The sequence below is a fragment of the Lepisma saccharinum genome, chromosome 29, assembly GCF_977018435.1.
Source record: "Lepisma saccharinum chromosome 29, izLepSacc3.1, whole genome shotgun sequence".
NCBI lineage: Eukaryota > Metazoa > Arthropoda > Insecta > Zygentoma > Lepismatidae > Lepisma > Lepisma saccharinum.
In genome coordinates this window covers 27,632,990-27,658,936 of record NC_139257.1, presented here as the reverse complement: position 1 = coordinate 27,658,936, position 25,947 = coordinate 27,632,990, and the positions used below count along the sequence as shown (strand labels likewise).

Below are 25,947 nucleotides of genomic sequence, written 5' to 3'. Positions count from 1 at the left end.
GTGTGTTGTCCTGTTTTTTGTCCTTGTGTGTGCTGAGTGCCCATTTACAGTCTCAGCTTTTAACAGAAGTCGGAAGATTTTACGATTTTTAGCCTAAGTGCTGACGCTCCCAAAATTTTAAATTCAATTTCAATTTCAATTTTCCTTGTTTCTGTGAAATTTCGCCACTTTTATAGCCAGAGTTTGTTGATTGCGTTGCTATGCAGTATTCAATAGTCTGGGCGTTGCTCTCCAAAATTATCTTTTAATTTTTAGAAATCTTTTGAGATTATAATCTTTCTTAATTCTTGCAGTGTTATCATTAAGTGAAATATAATTAATATTCGCTGTTCTAATCAATTGAAATTGAATGTAAGTTGTTAAATCAGTGTATTTCGATTCCTAGTTCAAACCTAAAAACAATTGAAAATATATGTATTGTCACCTTGTTGTGGCAAATTAGCCCAGTGGTATTGTTTTTGCTCTATAATCTCAAGGGTGTAAGTTCCAATCCGGTAGCGGAAACCTTTTCTTTTCATATTTGTATTTTGCTGATTCTGATTATCTCCGTCACTTTAACTGTATGGCGTAACATGATATTGACATAAAACATCGTATGATTCACTTAATTCGAAAAAATTAAATACATGTATATTTTAGTGAAAACTGGTAGAAATAATTACGTGATAATTTATGAATAATTTGTAACATGATTAGTTATTGAATCGTGAAAAAATATATAATATTACGTAAATGAAATTAATACCTCATTTTTAAAAAGGAATGGCCTTAGACCTCAATTTTTCAACTGCGGAAAAATACATTATTAATGTTTTTACTTATATCTGTTGCATCATAAAAGAGCGCTTAATTGTTTCTCTGAATATATAAGACTTTCAAAATTGTGATTTACCTGTAGCCAGATTACATTATGAAATTTGATGTGACTTTTTCAGCATTCAAGCAGTATTCCAATCCATATCAACAATTCATAACCACTTTTTACACATGGGAAAAGTTGTATTGTGCTTATAAATACACTAAGCTGTTTTGTTAATATGCAAATGGTCAAGTTATAATACTACTAGCTTCTGCTGTTGCTGACAGTCGTATGTTCAAAGATACAAACATATCTTACAATTATTTTCCAAAGGTTTGATTGATTTGATTGATTGATTTGCTTTATTTTACTTCGCTTTTTGTGCCAATTTTGGCTAATTTGCGAGATTTGCTAACCAATCTGCCACGGCGACAGGCTATTTTCCAATGGATTCTTCGCTTTGTGACCAGTGGATTCGTGCGTGCAAACGTAAAGATGTCAATATACGACACCTTTATGTCGTAAAACATACAAAATGTGTGTGGTTTATATTTCAATGCAGAAGACTACATGCGGAATCTACTAGCATACGCAGGATTTTCTCGAGGGGTTGAAATTATAAAGGTGTGATTTTAGGGAACAGGGTTTCATTTTAAGAGTTATTCAAAGACAAGAATGTTATCTGGTGTCATTTAAAGAGGAGTTTGCATTTATCACTTTGGTTTATCCGAATTATTTACTGCTTTCGCGTAACAATTTTGATTTTCTCAAAATTTCCCCTCTGTGTACACCAATGGCGGAATCTAAAGGTTCTAGCGCTTAAGATGATTTTAAAATCTAATGCAGGGTCAATAAACACCTTATTTAAATAAGACTTGTATACCTAACGCTTCCTCTTCCGTTATATCCGTAAACGAATTATTTGAATCATTAATCGTTAGATTTTCTTAGAGAGAGAAAGAGAGAGTAGTTCTCGTCGATCTCGTCTCAAAAAGTGTCGAAATGTTTGGAATCATTGTCGTGTCGAGTTTTAAAAGACGCAACTCGTCTCAAAATTCGAGACGGGACTGAGTTATAAAAGAGATTACTCTCATCTCCTCACAATCTCCAATTCCAACAAAATCTCCACAGGCTTATATAGGTGTAAGTATAGGTTTTTCTTTCTGACACCTTTTGACAAAGTTCATGACTAAGTTATGGAAAAAATGGGTGATAATTTAGAGAAGAACTTACGACTTAGCTTGACTATTTGCCGACGCCAACAAAGCCGTTTTCTAAGTTTCCTTTACTTTTATAAAGTACGATATCCGAAAATATGAGAAATTATATTTGCTTGGAATTCCTTCCAGAGCATTCACGTGAGCCCTCATGTGGTTTACTTTTGTTGTTGTCTAGATATTTGCAATAGTTCCTTGGCTATGTAAACCTCTAGACACCAGGGAAATCAAATCACACGAAGATTCGCCTGAATGTTCTAGAAGGAATTCTAAGCAGATTTATTTTTTTACCGAATTTTTTAGATCTTTGAAAGTAAAGAAATTTCAAAGACTGCTTGGTTGGCGGGGACCAAAGGCGCAGCCAAACTTTAATGGCACATGTCGTTCATGTCGACATTCACAATTGGCGTTCCCTTTATTCCAAGTCAGAAATAATGTATTCTGTGTAGGATCATAGAAATATCTGGAAAAAATATTATCAGTAATTGAAGTGTTGTCTTTGTGTTATTTATGATGAGTCTATTCGCAAATTGTTAACAAGATCATAGTGTATGAAATAAATTTTAGATAAACCTATTCACTTCCCAGTTGTACGTGATTTTGAATAACCTTCTTCCCCTTTTAAGTTCGTATTTTTATTCGATATTCGACCTACAGTTTAAATTAGGATATGAACCTCTGAATCGAATTCAGAACACCTTGATTAAAAGTAATAACAGCCACCGAAACTTTTCACTCGAATGCAATACATCCCTTTGGATTAACGTCTTAAAATCAACTACTGTATATTAGCTTCCGAGCAAGTCACGCCAAATAATAAATGTCAGGATAGTTTTAATACCTCTTGAATGCACAACTGCTTCAATGTAATAGATGAACAAATAATATTATACCTAAATAAGAAATTTCGTTTTGTACAAGCTCTAAATTATTTAATTAACCAACATTTCCATCTTCAAGAGCTAAGAATACATTGGAATCTAATTTTACAAAATATAAATCTTCAACGATTTGAGTAACAGATCAGACAGAGAATAACACAATCAACCTACCCGAAAGAGGAATATTTTTATTTTCAAATGACGTCGAATGTCTGTCATTCACGCTATAATAATCCATTTGTCAGTATATTTATAATACAGCAACATTAATTCCATTCTAAATTTGTAAAAATGTAGCAGGTCTGTTAAAATTTTACTACTTTATATTAGCATTAGGTATGCGCATAAACTCTTTTCTATTTGTCTGTTCCTCACAGTTGTTTCGAGTATTTGTGTTCGTTGTTCTTTATATATGCATATTGCAACACTGTTCTTTCACATCTTGTTGATAGGTTCACATACATGTAGAAATGCATGCTTCAATGCAAAACCGTTGTCCTACATTTCGTATAAGATAATTGCCTGGTGTTAGAAACAACAAAAGTGTGGATTTTTTTATGAAGTAGAGTGCACGACAGATCAGGCATTGTGCACTTTTCTTCTGTCTGTGGTTGATTAATCCATACCTGCTGTGAAATACGACATGTTCCTACAAAATGCATCACTACAAATATTCACAATTTTCAGTATCAAATACCAAGCAAATTAATCATGCGAAGGAGAATTTGTCATATTTCAACTTCGATTGCAATGTTCGTTACGAATAATGAACACAGAACGAACTTTTTCATTCATGAATCTTCATTTAAGCAGAGCATTACACACTTCTCATACGTGAGATTTGAAGATTGGTTCCCACGATACGTCACGAGCTAGGATAAAAACAATTGAAGCACTCCTTAGCTAGCGACCGGGATTGGTTCTAATTTCGTCCAAAATGTTATATTGAGAAAGTGACCGTCGTATAGGAGCATCCTGAATATTGAATATGGGAAGGTAGCGTTCGTATAGGAGAGTCCTAACTTGCTGATGACAGGAAACTGGCGTTCGTAGAGAGGTACCTGTCAACTTTAACTTAGGATGTTAACATTCAAGAGAATAAAGTGACGTCACACTTGTAGATTCGCTGGGGAAAAGAGGTACAGTTTGGGCTAATCAATCACTGCAAATAGATAGAAATCTTTGGACGTTCAACTCTGATGTAAACACGTACATGTAAAAATAAATTCGTAACTACGTTTACATTGGTTAATTGCACATTTGATTATCTTTCTTATGTAAATGAATTATTGTGAGCTTGAGATAAGGAGGTTATTCGTGAAATCCCATGAAAAACGAGATCTGAGTTCGAGACTGGATTTGTTATCAAATGTGATGACAGTATAAAATTCTGCTTACCTCCATACGACTCTCCAGTAACAAAGAAGTCGTTGTTCTGAAGTTCTGGAAACAGAGTGAAGAACTGGGTCAAAGCGGCATGCACATCTTTACCTACTTCAACTTGGCTGGTGACGTAGCCTTCCAAATCTCCGAAACTGTAGCCTACAAGAAGTACGATACACCCAAAATCTCTACAATTGCAATTCACATGTATTTTCCCTATGGGCCTACATTTATGAATGGATTGTGAAAAGGAGTTGCAGAACTGAGATACAAGCAGTGGAGATTATATTTTAGAGAAGTATCCAGTGAAGATCAGAGGATATAGAAGATGTAACCTTCTTTTGAAACGTATACAGTTAAGGGGCATGTCATGTGAAAGTGTTCCTGGACCTCAATATGTAAAATTAAATGCAATGCTGCAACTTTATCCTATCTTTTGAGTGAACAATCTAAAATTGTCATTTGGATAAAAATTCAAGTATGATACATAATTAAGTTTGAAAGTAGAAAGTATTTACATATTATTCTTTTATTTTATCTTTTTGATTTACTTCTGTTTTCTATTGTGTCCCACACGTAACTAAAAAAAAACCCTATAACTGTGACATTTCCCCCTCAACTCTACTACAATATTAAAAGGTCAATTACCTTCTCTCTCTGTCTTAAAAAAATATTTTTCATCATTTGTCAATTCACAGAAATAAAAATAAATTTCTTATTATTAAGTGTAGAGGCAGTGTTTCGTCTGACCCACCAGTGACACAAAATTGTTCACTTTTACGTACAAATCTTGGAGAGTATATTTAATTAAGGGTAGTCATGTTTAATAAACAGTTTAGTTTCACATTCCATTACACAGAAACTGCAAGAAAAATTTTGCTTGACCATCAGTAGAATAGTCACTTTAATATTAAAAATGTATTCCGCGTGTCTCATCCGTGACAATGAAATGCCCTTTAAGCAAACATCAATTTTCATATGGAATTACACAAAAATAAAAACTTTTATTGACGAATGTTTGGCTTTCCTAGCGAGAGAATCACACTACATAAAAACAACCTAACATAACTAAATTTTGAACATTTACTACATGAAAACTAAAAAATATTGTTATAAATATTATCAAACAGCCAAAATACAAAAATATTTCCATAATTAACGAAACAAATTACAGTGATAAACCTACAAGGTCTAAGAGGAAATATCTTACCTGTTCCTACTGGTTGATCAATGTAGATTACATTGTGTGATATGTGCCACGAATATTCATTATGGACGAGAGTCATGTTTTCAGTGATTTTAAACTGACCGTTTTCATAAAGCAAGCCAATCAGGGATGATGATCCAGGACCACCCTGTAGCCACAAAATAACATGTGCATTCTCTGGGTTATTCTGGAAAATGTCCAAGAAATAAATATACTAATTATTGTTGTTCTTCGTACCAGGGGCGATTCCTTCATGTAGGATGTGAGGAACTTCCTACAGTTCATTTATACTTTCTTCCAGTTCTCTACTTTTTTGGAGTTTAATAATAATGTGCGTTATAAAATTATGAGCGCAATGTACGTACAATTGGCTAGGTTAGATAATGCCAAGAGTTGGCTGGTGTCGCTCCTTCCAGTCGCTGCCCAAAGGCCATGGACACACAGGCCTGGCTGCCGCTCGCTGAGGAACATCGCCGGTCTTGGGTGAGGAGTGGAAAAGGGGCAGGGAGAATGTGCGGTTTTTAAAGATCCAGCGAGGAAGCATCGAAAGGTTCCCAAATCAGTGTGCCAACCCCATCAAAACGGTACTAAACGTAGCACAGTTTGATCTTCGTTGGCCCCTAGCATTCTGCTTTTGGCATAATGGTCAAATCTAGCATAATCTGCAAAGGCGAGTCCCTGGGAGAGGGAAATCGAATTCAAAGGAATAGGTTTTCAGGAAATAGAAATACAATTACGTCAAAATCTTATTTATACTTCACCAGCGGACTTGTTTCAAATAAAAGGGAGTATGCATACACAGCAGCACGCTTTTTTTATTTTAACTATGCAACGATCCATCCTCTATTTTTCTTTATCCTGTCGATTTTGTTCCTGAGGAGATTTTACGGCAGTAAATCTATAGAAGGTTCTCTGTAAACAAACCATTTTCTCAAACCGTCTCAAGTTCTATGCTGAACCCATTTCGTTTGTTGAGCCATTCTACACAATTTTGTGTAGTGAATAATAAGTAACGCGAGTTCAAAACTCGAAAAGTATATGCATAATTGAACTTAAAAACTGCAGTTATCCGAAAAAAGTTGTTAATAATAAATCCTAGCACAATTTAGAAGCATTTAGCATAATTTCAGAGTTTAAGCAGCATTATCCTCCATCCACACGACAGGGAGACAAAATCGAAATTCTTGCAAAATCTGATATATCGTCAATACTATTTTCGTTGGTTTTTATAGGTTCACATTAAAAAATGTCATAGTTCAAGGGGGCAAGGGCCTCTTACCTACATTGTGCGTGGACCTGCAGGTAACATTATAAATGCAATGGATAGTACGAGCAATTTCTGCGACTGTAATTGAACGCAGTTTTCAAACCTTCCTCAGTTTACCATAACTTCTTCCTACACTCCAAAAATGCCACGAGTCGCCACTGCTTCGTACTACATAAAATTAATTATCAAGTTATTGAATAATCACGTTAATAATATCCACAGGCACTTACTATATTTAAGATAGTTCGTAATTCAAATAAACTGATGACTAGAAGAGAATACATAAAAGCAAAAATGCCAAAATCGTGAAAGGAGTGCTTTAGTTTAAGAAGGAATTATGTGCAATTGAAAGAAAATAACACTAGAGAACTAACTAAAGACAGGAGTAGACAAAATAGAAACTTCCAGTGAAAGGCAGTCGAAATAAAATGGATAGATATTTTAAAGAGTATATCATTAGGGGAAATAAGACAATGTAACGAGAAACTTATATCAAGAAATATGAATGATAGGAAAAGAAGAAATTAACAGCTTCAGATAGCAGGGATATATCATAAATACTGAGATGAGCCGCAGTCAGGAAGTTAAAGTGAGAATAGCATGGCAAAACAAACCGTTAATAGAAGAATGTATATGTGTAGACCTTTGGACAAAAAAAAACCTACCAAACAGGGGAAGAAACTTTCACGTGAATGGCAGAGAAGCACAAATGAATGAAAACAAAAGTAAAGCAAGATTAGAATATATACTAAAAAGAAAGAAAACCATACTTGTGCAGGAAAGAACCAGAAGAAAAGATTCGAATTGAACTCTGGATTGACAGTGAGATACCCTGAGTAGCTGAGTACTCCGTCAATTCCAAGATCTCCCACCAGGGACAAGTTGCGAGCTTCTACAATGTTGCCAGATTCTATCAGGGGAGTTAGAATCAGTGGATCTCCAACATCATCCTGTACTGGAACTATCTTGGTGTCCTTGTGGAATGGATGAAAAGGATGTTTGATTCTACCTCTGTGTCGATCTGCACACCGTATACCGTTCACCACAAATAGAAGTAACACACAACTCCTTGAACTCAACATCATGAAGCAAATGGCGTCTATAAGGTTTAATTGTTTTTAAATGTACATCTCATTCTTATCTGTATATTTAACATGTGAAAGGTAGAGTAGGGTTTTGAATTCTTACCCAATGATACTGAGGAAAAAAAACTACTTTGAAGGTCAGATTAAATGCACGTCATACTTTCTTATACATTTTTCTTTGCGCCCAAAGTACATACTTTGTTGATTATCTCTACACACAAAGAGATTTAATATCAAACACGTATATCTTTTTTGCAGTACATCTCTTCAGCCTTACTTTTCCATTGGTGATTGTCTCTCTAAGTGGCGAAGTAAAAGTTGATAAAACACTTGGGGACTGCCTTTTAATGTGTGCAAGGAAATACACCGGTCAATTGAATTATGCAATCGTATAAGATAGCATACGAAAACAGAAAGCAACAGAGTTTTGTTATGTTCAAAACCGCCTGTGGAGAAAGAAGGGTGCATTTATTCAATAATTTCTTTCACGAAAACTTCACCTCCTGGGTGTCCCACGAACGGCGCAAATGGGAATTAAGAGTGGCGTTACTTAGTAACCGAAACCTGTACATACATAAGTCATACACCAAATGTTAGTCCTGTCCAAGTAGATATTTTTAAACATAGAAACAACAAACGGGGTGCAGTGTTATTCATGCAGTGTTGCCAAATGTAAGTGAAAGTGTATATTTATTTTTCCACAAAGCATGGAAAATTGCATGTCAAACATTCGTACGGAAATTTGGACGTCAATTTCCACCTTGGGTAGGTGGACTATTTCGCCATCTATAGTTCAGAGAAGAAAACCGATCGTTTTCGCGAATAGCCAATCCTGAAATGCCTCGTAAAGGCGTACCGGTCCAAATGGGTGTTTTAAAAAAATTATGAGGTACAGTGGCAACACTGTTGATGTTTGAAGGCAACAAAAGGTGTGTTTAGTGATGGTCTATGACATGGAAATACTGGAAATAGGAAAAAAAGAAAATGAAAATTTAGTGATGGTCTATGACATGGAAATACTGGAAACAGGAAAAAAAGAATGAAAATTTTCCTTTTTTCCTGTTTCCAGTATTTCCATGTCATAGACCATCACTAAATTTTCATTTTCGTTTTTTCCTATTTCCAGTATTTCCATGTCATAGACCATCACTAAACACACCTTTTGTTGCCTTCAAACATCAACAGTGTTGCCACTGTACCTCATAATTTTTTTAAAACACCCATTTGGACCGGTACGCCTTTACGAGGCATTTCAGGATAGGCTATACGCGAAAACGATCGGTTTTCTTCTCTGAACTATAGATGGCGAAATAGTCCACCTACCCAAGGTGGAAATTGACGTCCAAATTTCCGTACGAATGTTTGACATGCAATTTTCCATGCTTTGTGGAAAAATAAATATACACTTTCACTTACATTTGGCAACACTGCATGAACAACACTGCACCCCGTTTGTTGTTTCTATGTTTAAAAATATCTACTTGGACAGGGCTAACATTTGGTGTATGTACAGGTTTCGGTTACAAAGTAACGCCACTCTTAATTCCCAGTTGCGCCGTTCGTGGGACACCCTGTACTACCAACCCGCTCCCTGACGTGCAGTCTGTTTGTTCACACTCTCTCTCCACCATCAAAACCACTTCTCAAGAAGTTAAATCTCTCCTTGCCTTATTACCCATACACTGCTCTTTAGGTCCAGATCGAATTCCCAAAATTTTCCTCCGTAGCACTGCTGACTCGTTGGCTCATCCTCTCTCTCTCTCTCTCTCTCTCTCTCTTTTGCTAGATATCTGCTTCTCTGAAGGTCTGTTTTCTCAGATGTTCAAGAAAGCCAACGTTGTATCCATTTACAAATTAGGCGATAAAAATAGTGCCACATCATATACATCTCACTCCTATCACCATTGTCTATAATATGTGAGAAAATCATTAAGGACAGATTAACTGCCCAACACGGTTTTCTTCCAAGTGGCTCTTGCTAGACTAATCTTTCAGTTCTCCTTTCACATGCCTCTAAGGCTATTTCCGAAAATTCCCAGCTAGATGTAATATATTTGGACATTTCAAAAGCCTTTGACAAAATAAACCACGCTCTTCTTATTCACAAATTACGAACCAGATTTAACATACATGGCAAATTTCTCTCCTAAATCAGGATTACCTACACTCGCAAACTCAGCATGTTTCTCTTTCAGGCGTGTCTTCTGCCTTTCTTCCTGTCTTGTCTGAGGTGCCACAAGGGATTGTCTTGTGTCCTTTATTGTTCATCCTACACATGGACGATCTCCCTCAAAGACTTTTCGCACTTCCTGTAAATATACTCATGTTTGCTGACGACTGTAAGCTTTTAAAAGAAATCTCAACCAAACAAGATGCTGCGATCCTCCAGAATGCTCTTTCTGATCTACTTACAAGGTGTACCCAGTGGAATCTACAACCACAGAAATGTTCCTCCCTAACAGTTTCTTTAAAAAAGAACAAAACACACACACATTAAGTTCTCGAAAACAATTATATTACTGCAGTTGCGACCAAAAAAGATGTAGGTGTTATCGTAGACGAAAAATTGGACTCTTTTGAGAGAATCCTAGGCTGCCCTGGTTACATTAATTCTCTTCGCTCACTGTGCCTGTTTTTTTAAATTGATTCAGTATGGTGTAATCGTTGGAGCAGTGCGTGTGCATCGCTGAAGAGTATTTTACTACTCATTCTTACACTCATGTGCAAGAGGTTATCCAATAAAGATGCCCTGCTTCTGCTGTACCTCACAAAGCAACTGTTTTACAACCAGTCAAACACCAACAGATGATGCCAGAAATTTTTTAAGAGTTGATATTTATTGTGGAAAATCAGTTCTCAGATGTGTTGTAGCAAATTAACAATGTTCTTTTAAAATAATGTAATTGCTATTATTTAGATAAATACTAACATAAATTTATGAACCCAGTGATAGCCTACAGGATTAGCTTAGTGCAAAAACCCGGTGTGAATATCTCTTACGATTTTCATGATTTTAAAGTTTGGATTGCCCGACTTTTGAAACATACTGTAGTATGCACAATTGCTAGTAGGTGGTTTCCTGGCGCCTGATATTCAGAGCTGGCGCCTAGCTTTGAAGATTTTTTAACATAACATTATATGATGTTAATCAAGGAATACTAATTTATTTCTTATTATAATTAAACCGTTTACAATAAATACATAATATATTTTTTAAAACATTCTCAGTGTATTTATTTAAAATGTACACCTATTAAAAACAGCATTATTATTATTCATTATATTTATTGTAGTGGTGGGTGCCTTTATTTTTCTACTTTCAAAATCTATCAAAATATGTTCTTTTTCCATAAATTTTTAAACATGCTTAGAATGTGACGAAAGTAGCATTATTGTAATTGACCATAAATATTTTTTTCAAAAATCCTTCCAAGTAATGTAATGAAATAATTAATTGTTGACTTAATCATCTAAATTCCTTCTCACTGCCATTTCTCCTACTTCGTCTGTCATCTGTCAACATAGTGAGCAACAAATTCTATGGAGGAGTAAAAAATAAATCTCTGGCGATCACCTTATCAGCTAGAGTTTTGAAAGGTTTTTCAAGGAGCCTTGGCAGCTTAATTGCCAGAAACAAGTGCTTAGTGCATAACCTACAGGCAAAGTTATAAGTTAAAAGATAATACTCGAACGAGTAGAAGCACACTTTAAGAATGGTAGAAGTAAACTAACAAAGATAACTCATTTGTTGGTAATCGAGGGTCCCGGAGGAGTTTTCTCGATGGAGGCACAACGTAGTCCTTCAGATCTCTCTTCAAATTGTAGATAGATCCAAGACCAAGATTCCTCCACATTAAAATTGGCTTGTAAACTAACTTTGGAGTACGTTTTGGTAACAGAAGTTAAATGGAAGTGCTACATGACATAATTGTTTTAAGAACATGACTCGAGAGTCTGATAGCGCGAGACTTAGCTTTCTCTCATTGGTTGTTTCTTTACTGGTGTCTGAACCAATGTCTATACACAAATTACGTCATCCGTTATCATCGGGGCTGTAGGAACTGCCGAAGAGTTCTTTTTCCCTCGACAATTTACTGATTTGTTTAAGATTAGTTTAAACATAGTTACGAAATCAGTATCGTGTCCCATAACTTCATCAGGGGATTGCATTCTTTTTATAGCAGTCGATTATATACTTCATCATCTATCCGATGTTGTTCTATACAGGAAAACTGAGCTAATGATGGTTAACACAACTACTAGAGTGCCAGGATTGATAGGTATAAAGATTATGAAGTTGGGGAACAAAAACTTAAAATTAGGAAAATTGGGAGCTTAATTTAAAAGAGGCCTAGGTTCAATAGAGAGATGAAAATGTAGAGATGAATAGTCGGAGGTACGTACACAGGAAGGAAAAGAGAAACAAAAACTTGAAATTGTTCACGAAAATACTGGTATTTATTTTTTACACTTGATTTGGAAATTTATCCTGTCTTGAAGTTGACAGATGCAGCTCCATCTGCCGCAGATCTAATTACAACAATCTGAAAATAACTTTCTCTGAAACCTTGGGAGCGCCTTCAAGAGCAAGAGGCTGATTGTTGACAAACTTGGTGATCAGATCGAGTGCCCACACTGGCTGATCGGAAGGCACCATGTGACCAGCATTCCGTACCAGAACCTCACTGAAGTTACCACCAGACTTCACGTATCCAGCTAGTTCCTCTCCCACGTACCAGATGGAGCGCTCGGCGTTCCTGTATTCCTCAGCAGCGCTGAAGTTGAGAGTCTGGTAGTACCTCTCCGTCAGAGGATAGGCACAGATTATATCCAGCTGTCCGCTGTAGTACATGACTCTGTAGTTGTCTGCGAGAACTTCAACCCAGGGCTTCACCGACTGCATAAAGTCAATTATAAGGTTGTCATACACTACGCCGCCATTGTCATAGGACTGGTTACCGACATGGATTGCAGTTCTGACTTCCGGTAACTGGACGTAATCGTAATAATAATTGCCTTCAGGTGCCTCCACCACATACAGGAAATTGTACAGGTTTTCAAAGCCCGATGCGTACCCGAATTGGTTCAATACTTCGTTCCAAGCCTGAAATGAAAAAGGTGAATAACGAATATCATGTTATTGTAGGCATGAAAGAGAATCCGCAACTAGAGAAACATGGTGAAAAAAAAGTGGCATATAACGAAACAGCGAACAGGATATCATGTGAAGAAAAATAACAGCACAATTATAAAGAGCGATAATAATCGCGAACATAAAGAAAGGCAGGAAAAAACGAACGTAATAAAAGTCTACGCACATAATAAAGAACGGAAGAATAACCTAATACAAGCATAAAGTAAACATTTTGTGACTTTATTGTCTGACCTCACGAGGGTGACCACCTCTGGTTGAAAGAATCACGACGATGAGGATGAGTCATGATATGATAAAAGCACACAAAAAAACAATATCCAGGCCGGCATTTTTTAAAAAAAGGAATACACCTATTTGGTAGTATTTCCCGTCATTCATACATTTCTCAAACTTTCACACATGTAAATTTTTACTCTAATTGTTTCTCGGATATGAACGAGATGTGTCTCCCCAAACGCCCCGTCAAACAAAAAGCGGATTTTCCCCGACGAACACATTTTGGATCTAATACCACTCATAAATTAAGTGTCCAGAAACAGATATTAGGTATGAATATACGATGAAATACTCCTTAGCAATTACAAATAATTATAAGCTAACTCGTGGCCCAGAGTTAGAACGATGTGACTAAACTTCCCCGCTCTTGCTTCCGAGTTCGAGGCCTGGTCTCGGCATGGAGTTCTATCTCTACAGTGTTTCCATTTCGATTTAATCTAATTATCATCCATCCTCATAGTTGCGATAAATTATAAATGTGTCATAGTAAAAAGAAAGCAAAATAAGAACAAAAATATATTGTAAGATTACTGCAATGTCAGAACTACGTTGGCAAAAAAAAAGTGAACACCAGATCATTTTCAGATAGGCATTTGGGGAGAACTGTGCAGAGGTAGACAGACAACATGATCCAGAAAGTTGCCAATCGACATGACGTTCGGTACTGAAGTTGTGCGTTGAGAAAACTTTGCTTGAGGCCCCTCAAGCGTCTTATCACGAATGCCTCGGTGTTCGCAGCATTGCCAACTCATTTTTCGTTGAGAAAATCTTTTTTCTTGTATTTAATTTGCTGTTGATGGTACGGATTCGTTTCAAGGTAGTGTTGGAGATAAGGGGATGTTTCCCCGTATACACGGAAGGTTGCAAAATGGCCTTAAGTGCCGACGCACCCAAAACATTTTCAATCAATCAATCAATCAATGTAGTGGTGGACTGATGTGTCTATCTGTAATGGGAACAGACAAATGTTTGCTTGTGGAACAGAAAGTGAAATATAAATAGGCCGCGGTTAAGCTAGTGTCATTGATGGTTGGTTGGTTGATTTGTTGTTTTAAGTCCACTTTATGCACAGTAAGGCTAATTGGGACTGGACCTACAGTTTAAAGTGGGATCCGAACCACTTGTGCCTCCACCGGGTATCGAACCCGGGACCTCTTGATTACAAGGCGACGACGCTACCACTGCGCCATATCTAGTGTCATTGAAACAGAGAAATGGATGAACATTCATTGAGTGCAAAAAGTGTTTGGACACCATTGATGGAACGTAAACAGGGGATGCGCTCAGGGTTGTGGGTGCAGGTAGGCGAGTGGAATATAAACCACATCATTCTACCTCATATACCTGTTTATCTGACACAACAGGAAAATACAAAATGTAAAAAAGAAACCATCTATAAACAATAATAACGAAAATATCACATATTTTGAACGCAAGAAGTATTTGGACACTTGCCATTCTTGTCAATATTTTCTTCAAAAAACATAAGCATTTAATATTTTGTTGGATTTGCTTTGGCACGAATCACTGCCTGGAGCCTGTCTGGTACAGATTTTACCAGATCTGCAGTAATCTGAGGTGAAATGGCGTTCCATTCTTCCTGTAATACTAATTTTAGGTCGGATTTGCTGGATATATTTATTTTCCTTATCTCTTTCTCTAATATACTCCATAAATTTTCTATGGGGTTCAGATCTGGGGATTCATCGGGTGTCTGATGTTGTTTTGGGGTGTTATATAACAGCCACAATTTTGTATTAGGATCGTTGTCCTGTTGAAACAGGTAATCATTACCCAAGTTCATTTGAGCTCAAATTATTCTTCAATATATCAATGTACATGTACTGATCCATCGTCCCCTCTATGGAATGCAACTTGCCGACCCCAGCAGCACTCACACAACCCCATACTAAGAGTGAACCAACACCGTGTTTGACAGTTGGGATCAAGTTTCGCGGCTCCAACTCTGTATTTCTTTGCCGCCATACCATATGCCTACCATCCGACCCATATAAGTTAAATATTTCTGCTACGTTTGAAATGCTATCGTTTTAAGTGAAAATAATTTTATATCAGTTTAATGCCATAGCATATTTCACAGCTAGAATCCATTCTAATTTTCTTAACATCTTGCGCAGCATAGCCAATCAGAAGCGAGCATAAGTCGTAAGTCAAGATTTCGTGTTCAAGTATTGCTTTCCATTGCTGTACTCCTTGTGTACTGGATGTGTGTACTTACACTGAAAGCGTCCTCCCATTGTTCACTGGCAATAGCATCTCGCCCTTGACCCTCTGTGGTTGCCATAGCATCTCTAGTATTCCCGTCTATGAGTCCGATTTGGTAAAGGAGCTCGCTGTAATAAAGAATGTTGACGGGGTCGCTGAATCCATTGCCAATAGCCAATCCTGCAAGGTGAAAAATATATTAAAAACTTCCAACACAGAGAAATTTGTCAGTATACAGGGAATTTTTATGTAGGTCTAAAAAAAATCATTTTCCTCAGAACGGATATTACAGTTGGACGACCAAGATGCTTTCACAACGAAATATTTTCATGCGGACTTTGCTTCGGTGTGCATGGCTGCTAAAACACACACAACTCTCTCTCTCTCTCTCTATTTTCTATTTGTCTTTCATTCTTGCTCTATCTTTCTTTCGCTGTTTCTTTTTCTATGTTTCTCTCTTCCCTTTTCTTAACTTCCTTCATCCTCTATCAGCGGTGGCGCCAGGATCAATCATCTAGGGGTGCGGAATGAAATTTAGGGACTGCAATATTGAAAATAGAGACAAAATTAAACATGCATGTGTGCTTTAGCCATTACATCAAATACCAAAGTAAGTTTAGGAGGCTTCTATGAAAATATGCCAGTGAAACTGAAAATTGCTTCATTAATTTTTCTTGCTTGTCTTGATCACAACATGTGCGTACAGAGAAGTAAATGCGGCTTCCCTTACAAGTTAGTATCATTGGCTTACCTGTAATAGATACAATAATAGTCTTCAGTACTTACGCTCAGTATCACGACATGATATTCATAAGTATTATCGTCCCTCTCATAAAATAAAGCCTTTTCACTCCAAAGTAAAATTACATAATGACACTCTGAAGGTTATAAGTGCTTTCGGGTGAATTAAGAGGAAAACATGTTTGGTAAGCAAATATGCACAATGAATAATCATGTAATTTGTTTACCGCCTGTTTAAACAATTTTTTAGTTGCCAGAAATTATTTCTTTGTTATTCTAAGCTTTTTGTCTGTGAAGAGTTATAACAGTATTTTCGGCTGAAAATAGGTTTTGGATAGGGGGTGCGGAAGATAATTAAGGGGTGCGCCTTCCTTCGAACCCACATGGTGCCGCCCTTGTCCTCTATACGCGTCTCTTATCCTCCTATGATATGCCTCGTTCCTTTCTCCTTCTATAAAACTCTTTCTTCTCGCGTTCTGTATAACTCTCTATTTTCTTCTTCTACATAGCTCTGTCTTTATATTCTGTTTTCCTATCTCTGTGTACCACCTTCTCTCTCTTATTTCTGTATCTATCTCATTCCCTATCCTTGCTACTATAAATAATCCTAAAAATACCTCATGTAAGCTACTTGAGTGATACGATGGAGGATTAATTTACTATTGGCTAGAGGTCTCTTACCAGTGGCGGCCCCTCACAATAATAAACTTCATTTCTTTCTTAAAATCACAATATCACTCGAGTCTAAGCGGTGTAGAATGTCACGTCAAATCAACCATGATTCTTGATATGCTGACCACATGTTACTGTTAAGTGTTAAGAATTACAGAAACACTGCATTGCATGATGTGTATTTGATTGGTGCTGCCACTTGGTGGCTGAGTGTAGGACTTATGACTGTTGGTGAGTAGTATGTGTGAACCACGGAGTATTCTGTGTGAACAGTCTCGACTGCAAGGACGTTGGATTTTTTTTCTTGTTCGTTCTTTTTCTTTTGTAATGCTGTTTGTACGCTAACCACAAAATACGCTACAAATTAATACTTTGGACTATTTTCTTCAAATAACTTTACCAGTTACTAATGAATAGCCACTAGACAAGCCTTATCCCTGAAAAGGGTGTCGAGCTAGGGATCTTGATTTTGCTCTCTGTACAGTCAATGGCAAAGATAATGGCAGGATAATTGTCCACCACAATTTTCATTACTTTTATATTCTACATCCTGTGTTGTTTTAAGGAATGAAACTATGTTTATTCGAGGCAGACATTGTTCTGTGTTTATTGACGTCATTATTTCAATTAATTGTCATTACATTGTGTAATACACACAGAATGAAGATGGTGGTGGACAATTCGCTTATTGTTCCTTTCGCTGTTGGGGTACGTATGCGGTTGATTTCGTCGGTTGAAATTATTGCTTATTGGCAACACTGTAGGCGGACTGGACTATTTTCATGGCTCCAGCTTTAGTATGTGTTAAAATGTGTAAGATTTTTTCAACTAAGAATTGCTTACCTTTCAAATTGATCTTCAAATCTGCTGTTGGGTTGTTTTGGTGTATAGTGTAGCTGATGGCTGGCACATACTTTCCTGAGGAAGAGAAATGTTTGAATAAGTACATATAATTATTCTTAATTAATTATATTCAACCATGAAGTACTGATTTGAAAATAATATTTTTCCACCTTTTACATCATGAATATATGTCATTTAATGACTTGGAGGACGAGCTTGATACTACATTGGATAGGCTCATCATTCTCGCCAATAATGCTGTTGGTCCGTCTTTTGATGTGGAGGGCCTACCTTGTGCCTCATCCACCCCAATCAGAAGTCCTCCTTTAACTAGAAGTCGCGCACGCGCGCAGGCTAATTTTCAAATTGATAATCGTCCCACAGTTCTTATGGACCCACCCACCATGGCTCAAATACCTTTTGTTCATCCCCTCCTTTTCGAGAGCATTCAGTTTCAGGGTGCCTCGGGGGAGGATGTTACTAAATTCATAGATCGTTTCAAAAGTGCGGCGATTTTGAATAATTGGGAGGAGACGAAAAAACGACAAATGTTCCCGGCGTTGTTATGTGGGGCAGCCCTCCGTTGGTTTAATGCAATTAGCCAGCAACCAGGCGTCAATTTAGTCAGCTATGAGGACGTCAAGAAAAAGCTCATTGAAGAATTCACAGGCTCCCTTGATCAGCTGCAGATCGAGGAGCAGATCAGATATCGGTTCCACAGGGACGATGAACCGGTATCATCTTACGTTAGGGATAAGCAGACCCTCTTGTTTAAGATGGACCCTAACATGGCTGTGAATAAGCAGCTTAAATATATAAACGCAGGTCTTCAACCGGAATTTATAAGGGAAATATACAAAAAACAATAATTCACTTCCGGAGCTTTTGAAAGACCTTAAGGAATATGAAAAAGCAAAGTAGAACAGTGCAAGAGCTCTTGCATACGGCACAGAAGGAAACTCTTTTTCCGTCTCCTGCTGACAAAGGACATTGGACAAAGCAGTACATTTTAATGTAGATTTTGAGTACGTCAGACGTTATCTTCTGCTTTAAGTATGGATATCTCAGAAACTAGAAGACATACAAAGACAAAATTTGGTGTGTTAACAAATCTACCAAATACTAACTATACGGTATCTCCATGGGTCCTTTCATGTGCAGACGACAGAAAAACTGTCACAATTACTGACATATTGATTTTTTTCCAAAAGGGAATGCAAAATGCACAATGAGAGTTCCACTTAAACATAGCTGAACATTGGAAAATATGGAAAGGAAAGTATTTGATACGTATGTGACAGTTACCTCCGTATGACTCTCCAGTGACAAAGAAATCATTCTCCTGTAATTCTGGGAACATGGTGAAGAACTGGATCAATGCAGAATAAATATCTCTTCCCACTTCAACTTGGTTGGTGACATAGCCTTCAAGATCCGCAAAACTGTAACCTGTAATATACAAGTAATTTCAGAGTCGCTGTAAAATGCAAAAAAATTCCCTCAGCAGCATATTTAAGAAGGTGGCGAACTATCTATCTTAAAGCGCTCTCTAGAAATGTATTTTAACTATTTTCAAAAAAATATATTATTTTGTACATGCTAGGGGAAACTTTTAGTCATAACGTTTATATTGTGTGATCTCTCAAATAAAACTTGAAGTTTTGAAATTTTGAAACCTATTGAACCATTTATTCTTTGGTTTAAATGTATTGTATACTTTTTCGATTTAATGCAGTTTTTACTTTGGTTTTCGTGTTCGAATATTAAGTGGAGTTTATCTCTGTTACAAGCAATAAAAATAAGCTTTCTGTTCTTTTTGTAACTTGAACGATGTCAATTGATAAGGTGTCCGATGGATTGGTTCAATTTAATTGCCGACCCATGCAGAGGATTCTAACGTCATAATGATCAAAATGAAGTGTAGCAAACTTCCCTGGCGGAGTTGTTAGCACAGCGCGCTATGACACCTGGGGTCATTGGTTCGAATACCTGCGCATGGCTGTTCCTTGTAAGTTTCCCTTCATCAATTTCATCACATCATCACTCATCCTCATCTTGGACATTACCCCAAAATTGGCAGAAATCGAAGTAAAATAAACCAAATCAATCAACGAATCAAAATGAAGCGAATAAAAAAAAGGAATCTTCTTAAATGAATAAACTTACCCGTTCCTACTGGCTGGTCAATGTATATCACATTGTGCGATATATGCCAAGAATACTCGTTGGGAACTAGCGTCATGTTTGCTGTCACCTTGAACGGACCATTTTCCCAAAACAGGGCGTAGAGGGAGGAGGAGCCAGGGCCCCCCTGCAACCACAGGAGAACGGGGGCTGACTCCCAGTTAGTCTGAAAACAAATAAAGGAGCCCATTATGATATGTTCAAACGATACTGTCATTTTCATTAGTTACACACAATAGTTTGGTCAAAATATTTTAAAACAACTTGACCAGCGCTCCCCCTGAAAGAAAATGTGGCACCCATATCACCACCCTAATCAAATTTGTACTCCCAGTAATTTTTAATAACTGCCTTCCGTACTCCCAGTGGAGGCCAGTTTGTAATGGTATTTTGAAGGTCTTAATTACAAACATAAAATTCATAGAAATGGCTATACTTGTTAACACAATGGGGGGGGGGGAGTTCAGTGGCAGCCTTTCCATTTCTGTATTGTCCTTGCACTTCCCAGGCACAGTTGCCCCCATTCACTAGCTTACGCTGGATTTTTTTTAACGAGGGGGCTCGAATTGTAGTCTGGTAATCTGGAGTCATTTTATGGGGGGAGGGTTGCATATTTTTCAGTGTTCTTTACTGATGAATTTAAGTTGAAAATTTTAATATCAAAATCTCGGGTTGGGCTTTAGCTCCATCAGTTCTCCCTTGCGTACGCCAGTGCCACCATTGGACAAATAACTGATGTTAATTAAATCAAGGAACCAAAATGTTTATCGAATCATCTAGCTACTTGCAAATGCCAGTTGAAATTATGCCAGTGCAAATATTCCCAGTGGTGAGGCACCCATTATAATTTTCAATCACTCAATCTATGATTGCGGTTTCTTGATTGTTATCTTTTAACAGATTTTAAACTTTATCAACTCAAGCTCTTCTGTAGCGATTGTTTCATGTTTGATACACACCTACAATAAAATACAGTCGGTTTCATTTTTAACAGACATCACTTGGCTACCTTATCATATGAATATTGTAACTTCAACAGTTTAATGATAAAACGAAAGTCTCGACATCACTGACATAAATATCACGTCAATCTGTAGCAATTGTAACCGTGCATTGTGAAAATCGCATTCACATCGTCAAATAAACGTCAACTTAACTAATCTACAAACGGCAGTTTTTCAATCACTAACGCTACATCATGCAACTTTTATATGCTCTCGGACTTATCACTGTGAAATACTTTGCCTGTAATGTAATAAAGAAAAGCTTCGATAATCCTGGTATGTGTCAGTCAGACATTATTGTTGTTCATCTTAAGGAAATAAACAGTTTACGTATTTAAAATATTACGCTGCAAGTACTGTCATTTTTACTTACCTGTGCAGGGAAAAACCAAAAGAAGAGATTAGAGTTGTAGTCAGGATTAACTGTGAGGTATCCAGAATAGCTGGGAACGCCATCTACCCCCAAATCACCAACCAGAGACTGACTCTTTGCCTCTTCTATGTTCCCAGCCTCGATCAGTGGAGTCAGGAAGAGGGGATCGCCAGCGTCTCTCCCTACAGGACGCGGCTTCCATATTGGTTGAGCGTCCCGGAGGTACTTCCTCCTCTCTGGCCTGTCCCGGACATTCAAGCACTGGACAGCGGCGAGGGACAACAAAAGAATCACGAATCTCTGCACAGTGAGCATGGCTGATTGAGACAGACGTTCTTGTCTTGCGGCTCACTATATTTATTTACCCCTGTTATCGGACCACTTGACATTTGTTGAAATAAAAAATGCCTTTCACAATTGATTTGTCATCGTTCATTGTTACACAAGGTACTTCAGAGAAGCTGTTATTTATCGTCGGTTTTCATTGTATGTAGTTGGAAAGATTTCGTGCAGATGGGTTGTAAATACTAATATAATTTGATGTCTGGATGAGTTACTGTTTTTTTTTTTATCTGCTGACTTATATCAATAGAAATGTCTTGATCTTTCCTTTGATACACAATAGTTTAAAAAGCAAAAGTTATCAATTCATCATTTAGGGTTTTCCATATTTCTATATCTCACCCTTAGAGATATGGTCACCTGGGCTCGTCTTTCTACGAGCCCAATGTTATAAATATACAGGGTGATTCAGAGTTCCTATTGCATACTTCTAGGTATTGCAGAGGGGACTTAGTAGATCAAGTTTTGATAAGGAACCCATGTCCGGAAACATACTGTTTTGGTGCTACACAGATGACAAGATCACATAATTTCACATCTCCCGCTTCACGGTAGGCAACCCACATTGACGGAGGGCGACCTCTTCAGTCACCTGATGTTATGTGTGCTGCTCCCAACGTCCCCTGTTTACAATCTCTTTACGCAGCACATGTGGTTCCAACATGATGGCGCACCAGCACACTTTTCCCTTTACGTCCGACAAGTGTGTAATAGGAATTCTGAATCACCCTGTATACATGCATTTATGTCCTAAGATAAATAAAGTATGACCTAAGGATTGAAATTATAACCTAAACATACTGCTTAAAATTACAAATGGTAAAGCTTGAGAGGCTTAACAGTTTTTCTTTTCTCCTAGACCTGTGGGTGTCTGGATGGTTGTGGACTGATGGGTGTGTCTTGTAACACCTGTCTCAGGAAGGTTGTGTGAAGATGGTGAGTTGGTGGATGCAATGTGGTTCTGTTTGTTGTGCAGCATTGGGGAGCTCATAGTGGAAATTTAGTCCATTGTTGCTTAATTGAGTTCAAATGCTGGTATTCTAATATAATTCGGTGAGTGGAAGTGATGCTGAGAGGGTCAATCATCTACAACTGACTAGTTGAAGACTTTCCTACCTGTGACCACGGCCACTCATCTGAGCTGCTATGTCGCTGTTATATCTTTGTGGTGTGGAACAGTAAAATTGAATTGAGCAGAGATTCGAATTGAACAATTGATTCAGAGTGAGGTAGCCACATTTCCGACTAGGGACAATTTGTGAACTTTTCAATGTTGCCAGCTTCTATCAGTGGAGTTAGAATCAATGGATCTCCAACGTTTTCCCCTATTTGAACTTTCTTGATGTCCTTAAGGAATGGATGTGTAAGTTTTTTTCTCTGCTGACGTAAGGACCGTCACCGCAATTTTCGTTCTTGCCCAGCGATAATTTGGAAACAATACGTACTTTGAAGGCCAGCTTAATGCATGTCATAATTTTTTACATTTTTTTCGTAGAAATGTATTTACTTAGTTCATTTTATCTGCACACAGATAGATTCTTTGCCAGATACCTGTATCTTTCTACGGTAAGCTTCATAATGAGTATTGAATTGGTCGTTGTCTTCAAGTAAAAAGGAGGTGGGGTTACTAGGCGAATTCTTTTAATGTGTGCAAGATCATGTGTCTGTCGACTAGAATGAACTGAGTAGGTTTCAACATATGGGAACAAGAAGAAACAGTGTTTGGTTTTGGTTTGAGTTGGTTTGAGTTGGTGTTTTAAGTCCACTTTATGCACAGTAAGGCTAATCGGGACTGGACCTACAGTGTAAAGTGGAATCCGAACCACTATGTGCCTCCACCGGGTATCGAACCCGGGACCCCTTGATTACAAGGCGACGACGCTACCACTGCGCAATCGGGGAGGCCTACAACAGTATCTGGTAACACTTTTAATCAAAAGTGGTCTAAAGATTCACTTCCTTCGGGATTAGGCTTGCGTTCCCTGTTTGATTAGTGCGTTTCATCACTGAGATCACACTTTCTCCCTCCCCTTTTTCCTATTCGACTTATTAGTCTTATTTCCCTCTTTGACCCCATCTATCGCTTTCTCTCTTTGTCTCTCACGTTCTCTTAATATCTCCCCCAATTTCTCCCCCTCTCTCTCTTTCTTTCTATTTTTTTTTTGGTTTTCTTGTCTATCTATCTATCTCAACCTCAAATGGAAAGTCTAGATACTCTTCCCAAATAGTAGATACTAAATTAATATTCAAAGCAAACTAAAAACCAAAGTTTAAACATCGCCGTATATGTTGCACAGCGCTCTTCTCGTGTGTTCGTGTAAACTGCAGAGCAAAATATAGTACTGTAGCACTATAAGAGTGTTTTCAAAAAAAAAATTCAGACTTGTTTAAAACACATTTTAAAATTAGATGTTTGAAAGTTTGTGTTTATTTGCATGTTTTGTAACTCTGCTTTTCCATTTAATATGTGTCATTCTGTGTATTGTGCATAGAAGTGTGTGCAGTGGCTGAAAATATATATTTGTATAAAAAGAAGCAAATCATGATGAATACCCGTGGGTCATGTTTAAAACACCTGGCTGTTTCTTTTACAGGTGTTTAAAATATTTTTAAAATTGAATACTACATGGATGAAACCGTTTTGTTCCTCACTTAACACACTGCAAAATGTGCACATTGTTGTTAATGTCAATATTTAGTTGCATTCATGATAAAATGAAAATTTCGGATTAAAAAACAAACATAAACACTACAGAGCTACCACGTGGGTTCAGTTGGGCCTGGAAACTGTAGATTAGTCAGTTCTCGAAATGCATACATTCGAGATTTATGACCAATATAAATGTGTATTTTAAGAAGTTATTGAAGCGTTTGCTTTATAATAGGAACACAGTCCATCCTTGGATGATTAACAGATTCCTTATTGATCATTATTCTTAGAAAATAAGTATTCTTGGCATTACGTTTTAAACGTTTTATTTGTTTAAAACATGTTTTTTCGGTTCTTGTTTAAAACATTAAAAACATGTTTAAAACATACAAAACTGTTTGTATTTGTTTCTTTTAATAAAAACTCAAATTTTGCCAACCCTGATTGCAATCATGGCAGAAGAAACAGGAGGTGGTTCGGTGTAAAGATGGGCGCCTTTCCCCGCATATGTTTTACCTCCTAACGTAAGTGACTTCCCACTTCTGCTTACTGGACTTTTAAGTAGAGTATGCAGGCGGGAAGCTTACATCGCAAAGGGTGCTTGCTCGCCTCCGCAAATGGAAGCTAGATGCTCAAATCTTATATAGACGAGAGTAATACGAGACATTCACGAGACCGAGGACAAGACAAGCTTTCTTATTCAAGGGACGAGATGAAATTGTGCCAAGGAGTACCATCTCTACATTTATTGCTAAGCCAGAGATCCTAGGTTCGAACTCTGAATTAGGTTTATTTTGTTCTCTTATCTGCAGGGTGTCTCATAAGTAATAGCGCAAACTGACACAGGTGAAAGTACATAATAAATAAATTTAAAAAAAGTCTCAGTAAACATGGGTCTGCAAACGAGGCGTTTTCGAGATAATCGCGAATGTGTGATTAGAAGCCGCCACTGACTTCATTGTTTGTAAACGTCGTCCTAGTTGGTAAAATGCTAATAATGTGTGCGAATGTGTGGTTTCAAGCCGTCATTGATTGTATTTTGTAAACACCGAGTGCTTTACTCCTTGCGCGGTCCGAAGTTCAAAAAAAGCAATGAGTTCTCCTGTACTGTATTATTGGTATTTTATAGCGTCCTATTATGCAATCCACAGAGACGTTAAAATAATCAGCAATTGCTATAATAACATTAGTTTTACAAGCACTGAAGTCAGTGACGGATTGTACTCACACATTCCCACACATTATTAGCATTTTACCAACTAGGACGACTTTACAAACAATGAAGTCAGTGGCGGCTTCTAATCACACATTCGCGATTATCTCGAAAACTGCTCGTTTGCAGACCCATGTTTACTGAGACTCTTTTGCTTCTATTATCGTGTACTTTCACCTGTGTCAGTTTGCGCTATTACTTTTGAGACACTGTATATCAGCTCCGATAATAACAAATCTTTCAAGTGGTCGTCATTCGTATACATAACAACTTCTCCTGCATAACGACTCTGTCTCTTAAGTAACAGAAAGATAAGGTAATGGGACATTGATCACGATTCTTGAAATCGTGACAAGCCGAAAAGATTAGAAAGGTATTTAATGAACTACGACAGTGGACAATTAGACACATTGTCCTGCGCAAGTGAAA

The 25,947-nt window shown here is 37.3% G+C and overlaps 2 protein-coding genes across 2 annotated transcripts in view; both read right to left on the bottom strand.

The window, feature by feature from the left end:
* Window positions 1-7,836, bottom strand: part of LOC145981449 (venom serine carboxypeptidase-like) — a 73,989-nt gene extending 66,153 nt beyond the window's left edge. The window contains exons 1-3 of the mRNA XM_083114681.1: window positions 7,525-7,836; window positions 5,491-5,674; window positions 4,296-4,439 (exon numbers count right to left, since the gene is read on the bottom strand). Of these exons, the coding sequence (XP_082970807.1) occupies window positions 4,296-4,439; window positions 5,491-5,674; window positions 7,525-7,836 (640 nt within the window). The remainder of the gene's footprint in view (window positions 1-4,295; window positions 4,440-5,490; window positions 5,675-7,524) is intronic.
* A 4,374-nt stretch (window positions 7,837-12,210) lies between these two features.
* On the bottom strand, window positions 12,211-21,631 carry LOC145981635 (venom serine carboxypeptidase-like). Its single transcript, XM_083115022.1, has 6 exons — window positions 21,298-21,631; window positions 19,919-20,086; window positions 19,058-19,201; window positions 17,753-17,827; window positions 15,510-15,676; window positions 12,211-12,943 (listed from the first exon to the last, which is right to left on the bottom strand). Exons 1-6 carry the CDS (start codon window positions 21,626-21,628, stop codon window positions 12,374-12,376), a joined length of 1,455 nt encoding a protein of 484 aa, XP_082971148.1. The 5' UTR covers window positions 21,629-21,631; the 3' UTR covers window positions 12,211-12,373.
* Window positions 21,632-25,947: the final 4,316 nt, after the last annotated feature.

Bases quoted from the DNA above. Each gene is read 5' to 3' on its own strand.
- LOC145981635 (XM_083115022.1), bottom strand. From the start codon at position 21,628: ATGCTCACTGTGCAGAGATTCGTGATTCTTTTGTTGTCCCTCGCCGCT. The intron at 17,828-19,057 runs GTAACTGTCACA...TCTCTTCCTCAG, and splicing joins CACTGGAGAGTCATACGGAG to GAAAGTATGTGCCAGCCATC. The intron at 12,944-15,509 runs GTAAGTACACAC...TTTTCATTTCAG, and splicing joins AATGGGAGGACGCTTTCAGT to GCTTGGAACGAAGTATTGAA.